The sequence below is a fragment of the Penaeus japonicus genome, unplaced genomic scaffold (assembly GCF_977035675.1).
Source record: "Penaeus japonicus unplaced genomic scaffold, GWHDUDI00000001_assembly GWHDUDI00000009, whole genome shotgun sequence".
In the NCBI taxonomy this organism is placed as follows: Eukaryota; Metazoa; Arthropoda; class Malacostraca; order Decapoda; family Penaeidae; genus Penaeus; species Penaeus japonicus.
This window is the reverse complement of record NW_028234411.1, coordinates 24,378,002-24,383,001: the sequence shown is the minus strand read 5'-3', so window position 1 is coordinate 24,383,001 and position 5,000 is coordinate 24,378,002. Positions and strand designations below refer to the sequence as shown.

Genomic DNA, 5,000 nt, shown 5'->3' with positions numbered 1-5,000 from the left:
CGTACTTATATACATGTGTGTGTGTGCAGGATTCGTTGTTGCTTCGCCTGAGTTATGTGAGTTAGGTTACTTGCATGCATACAACAGTGTCTGCCAGAATAACAAGTCATATGAAAATGATGGTTAAGAGTTTCACATTGTAGGTTTTGTTATGTTTCTCTTTATTTCTCTTTCTTTGTCTCTATCTCTCTCTCTAACATGTACAATATTTTTCAGGCTACATCTTTATTTCTCCAAAATAGTTTCCCCATTCCGTGCAATCAGAAGAGATCAGGGTGTAATGTGTACAGTTGAGTGAATGAGTGTGTTTGTGTGGATGTGTATGTGCATGCTCATTTGTGTATCAGGTGTATATACATACTCAATCAATATGGAGTTATCGAGCAAGATTTTGGCACTAGAATCATATTGAACTTACAGTTTGGATCGTTGGAGACAAATACCAAATTTCCAGCAGTGCATTTTTGCACTATACAGTCGCTGGTGAATTCCTCGTTATCCGCGTACAATTCGCCTTGATATTCACAACCTAAATAGGGATGAAAGTAGATTGATAAAAGGAGTATAATTTGATAGCAATCAGTTTAATAAACCACAGTAATAGGTAAGCAGAATATATATGTTTCCATATATATGTACGTTTATATATATATATATATATATATATATATATATATATATATATATATATATACAATATATATATATATATATATATATATACAATATATATATATAACTATATATATATATACAATATATATATATACAATATATGTATATATATATAATATATATATATATATATATATACATACATATATATACATATACATATGTGTGTGTGCATGTGTGTGTACCTGTGCTTTGTTAGTTCATGTGAATTATGTGCGTTAGGTTAATTGTGTGCGTACAGCAGTGTCTGCAACAGTAACATGTACAGCCGTATTCTAGGACATTTTCTGCGTAGTATGCCAGTGTTATGTCCATGTTTGTTCCAATATTTACTACGTCTTTTCCATGCCTTTGACATGAACACCCGTTTCTAGAATATCAATTGCGACATGTTCATATCATGTACTCGGCGCGCTAGGGACTTAAAATACGGCTGGTAGGTTCTGGTATGTTTCTCTCCCCATCTCTCACTTTCTTTCTCTCACTCTCTCTTACATGTTTTAAACGACATCTTTATTTTTCCAAATTACAGTTTCCCCATTTCATACAATGAGAAGAGATCAGGGTGTCATGTGTACAATTAAGTGAATGAATGTGTGTTTGTGTGGATGTGTATGTGCATGCTCATTTGTGTATCAGGTGTAGATACATAATCAATATGGAGTTATCGAGCAAGATTTTAGCACTAGAATCATCTTGAACTTACAGTTTGGATCGTTGGAGACAAATACCAGATTTCCAGCAGTGCATCTTTGCACTATACAGTCGCTGGTGAATTCCTCGTTATCCGCGTACAATTCGCCTTGATATTCACAACCTAAATAGGGATGAAAGTAGATTGATAAAAAGAGTACAATTTGATGGCAATCACTATTAATAAACCAAAGTAACAGGTAAGCATAATATATATATATATATATATATATATATATATATATATATATATATATATGTATGTAAATATATACATATATATTTATATTTATATATATATATACAAATATACATATACATATGTGTGTGTCTATCTATGTATATATATATATATATATATATATATATATATATATATATATATGTATATATAATATATACTGTATATATTTATATATATCATCATAGACGGATGGGTCGAGTACGACCCGCCGTGGCTCCCCGGGTGATAAGATCACGCCTTAGGAGTGTAGACAGGGACGTCTTCTTACGAAGAAAAGAACTAAATAGGGGTCCCAAATTTCCTTTCTTAGCTCGCAGTCTCCAGCTAACTTGGAGGAGGCATCTCCGCCGCTGATAACAGTTGCACTGTTGGGCGCCGGACATGCGTGATGACAGGAACCAGAGTAAAATGGTGTACCATAGAAAGCTTCCTAACACCATCCACCATTCTGCTGCCAATGGTTTCACCGTGACCCTGTTACGGGGCCCTAACAGGTACTACCAACCTGGGCAGGGTTGGACCTGAGAGCAACTCAGGCTTTCCCAAGCCTGAGTTCATTACCCGGTTTCAGTTTAAGGTCTTACCCAGGACTTATATATATACATATATATATATATATATATATATATATATATATATATATATATATATATATATATATATATATATATATATATATATCTGTATGTATATATATTTATATATAGATACATTTATTTATTTATGTATGCATGCATGTATAGATGTGTGCATATTTATGCATACACACATATATATACATATATATGTATATATACACATGTATGTGTGTATGTATATGTATGTGTCTGTGCAGGTTTCTTTGTTGGTTCGTCTGAATTATGTGTGTTAGGTTACTTGTGTGCCTACAACAGTGTCTGTAAGAGTAACATGTTATATGAAAATGAAGGTTAAACAGCAGGTTCTGGTATATTTCTCTCTCTATCAGAGTGACATGTGTGCAATTGAGTGAATGAGTGTGTTTGTGTGGATGTGTATGTGCATGCTCATTTGTGTATCAGGTGTAGATACATAATCAATATGGAGTTATCGAGCAAGATTTTGGCACTAGAATCATCTTGAACTTACAGTTTGGATCGTTGGAGACAAATCCCAAATTTCCAGCAGTGCATTTTTGCACTATACAGTCGCTGGTGAATTCCTCGTTATCCGCGTACAATTCGCCTTGATATTCACAACCTAAATAGGGATGAAAGTAGATTGATAAAAAGAGTACAATTTGATGGCAATCACTATTAATAAACCAAAGTAACAGGTAAGCAGAACATATATGTGTGTTTCCATATATATGTACGTATTTATATATATATATATATATATATATATATATATATATATATATATATATATATATACATATACACACACGTATATGTGTGTGTGTCTGAGCAGGTTTCTTTGTTGGTTCATGTGAATTATGTGCATTAGGTTAATTGTGCGCGTACAACAGTGTCTGCAACAGTAACATGTACAGCCGTATTCTAGGACATTTTCTGCGTAGTATGCCAGTGTTATGTCCATGTTTGTTCCAATACCTTCCACGTCTTTGCCACGCTTTTGACATGAACACCCGCTTCTAGAATACCAATTGCGACATGTTCATGTCATGTACTCGGCGCGCTAGGGACTTAGAATACGGCTGGTAGGTTCTGGTATGTTTCTCTCCCTATCTCTCACTTTCTTTCTCTCACTCTCTCTAACATATTTTAAACATCTTTAATTCTTCAAATTACAATTTCTCCATTTCATGAAATCAAAAGAGATCAGTTTGTCATGTGTACAATTGAGTGAATGAATGTGTTTTTGTGTGGATGTGTATGCTCATTTGTGTATCAAGTGTAGATACATAATCAATATGGAGTTATCGAGCAAGATTTTAGCACTAGAATCATCTGGAACTTACAGTTTGGATCGTTGGAGACAAATCCCAAATTTCCAGCAGTGCATTTTTGCACTATACAGTCGCTGGTGAATTCCTCGTTATCCGCGTACAATTCGCCTTGATATTCACAACCTAAATAGGGATGCAAGTAGATTGATAAAAGGAGTATGTATAATTTGATGGCAATCACTATTAATAAACCAAAATAACAGGTAAGCATAATGTATATATCTATATATATATGTGTGTGTGTGTATCTGTGTGGGTATGTATATATAAATATATTTATTTATGTATGTATGTATAAATGTGCATATTTATGCATACATATATATGTGTGTATGTATAGGTATGTGTGTGGGTCTGTGCAGGTTTCTTTGTTGGTTCGTCTGAATTATGTGTGTTACGTTACTTGTGTGCCTACAACAGTGTCTGTAAGAGTAACATGTTATATGAAAATGAAGGTTAAACAGCAGGTTCTGGTATATTTCTCTCTCTATCAGAGTGACATGTGTGCAATTGAGTGAATAAGTGTTTGTGTGGATGTGTATGTGCATGCTCATTTGTGTATCAGGTGTAGATACACAATCAATATGGAGTTATCGAGCAAGATTTTGGCACTAGAATCATCTTGAACTTACAATTTGGATCGTTGGAGACAAATCCCAAATTTCCAGCAGTGCATTTTTGCACTATACAGTCGCTGGTGAATTCCTCGTTATCCGCGTACAATTCGCCTTCATATTCACAACCTAAATAGGGAAGAAAGTAGGCTGATATGAGGAGTATGATTTGATGGCAATCAATTTAATAAACCACAGTGATAAGTAAGCAGAATATATATGTGAGTATTTTCATATGTATGTACGTATTTATATATATGCATATACATACATATATACACCTATATATGTGCATGTGTGTGTGCCCATGCAGGTTTCTTTGTTGGTTCGTGTGAATTATGTGCGTTAGGTTAATTGTGCGCGTACAACAGTGTCTGCAACAGTAACATGTACAGCCGTATTCTAGGACATTTTCTGCGTAGTATGCCAGTGTTATGTCCATGTTTGTTCCAATACTTACCACGTCTTAGCCACGCTTTTGACATGAACACCCGCTTCTAGAATACCAATTGCGACATGTTCATGTCATGTACTCGGCGCGCTAGGGACTTAGAATACGGCTGGTAGGTTCTGGTATGTTTCTCTCCCTATCTCTCACTTTCTTTCTCTCACTCTCTCTAACATATTTTAAACATCTTTAATTCTTCAAATTACAATTTCTCCATTTCATGAAATCAAAAGAGATCAGGGTGTCATTTGTACAATTGAGTGAATGAATGTATTTTTGTGTGGATGTGTATGCTCATTTGTGTATCAGGTGTAGATACATAATCAAGCAATATGGAGCTCTCGAGCAAGATTTTGGCACTAGAATCATCTTGAACTTACAGTTTGGATCGTTGGA

General features: G+C 34.5%; 1 protein-coding gene across 1 annotated transcript in view; it reads right to left on the bottom strand.

Moving 5' to 3' along the window:
- The window catches only part of LOC122259590 (uncharacterized), a 26,509-nt gene that overhangs the window by 4,352 nt on the left and 17,157 nt on the right, over positions 1 to 5,000 (bottom strand). The window contains exons 13-18 of the mRNA XM_086540231.1: positions 4,985 to 5,000; positions 4,175 to 4,285; positions 3,555 to 3,665; positions 2,720 to 2,830; positions 1,382 to 1,492; positions 419 to 529 (exon numbers count right to left, since the gene is read on the bottom strand). The exon at positions 4,985 to 5,000 is cut by the window's right edge and continues 95 nt beyond it. Of these exons, the coding sequence (XP_086396357.1) occupies positions 419 to 529; positions 1,382 to 1,492; positions 2,720 to 2,830; positions 3,555 to 3,665; positions 4,175 to 4,285; positions 4,985 to 5,000 (571 nt within the window). The remainder of the gene's footprint in view (positions 1 to 418; positions 530 to 1,381; positions 1,493 to 2,719; positions 2,831 to 3,554; positions 3,666 to 4,174; positions 4,286 to 4,984) is intronic.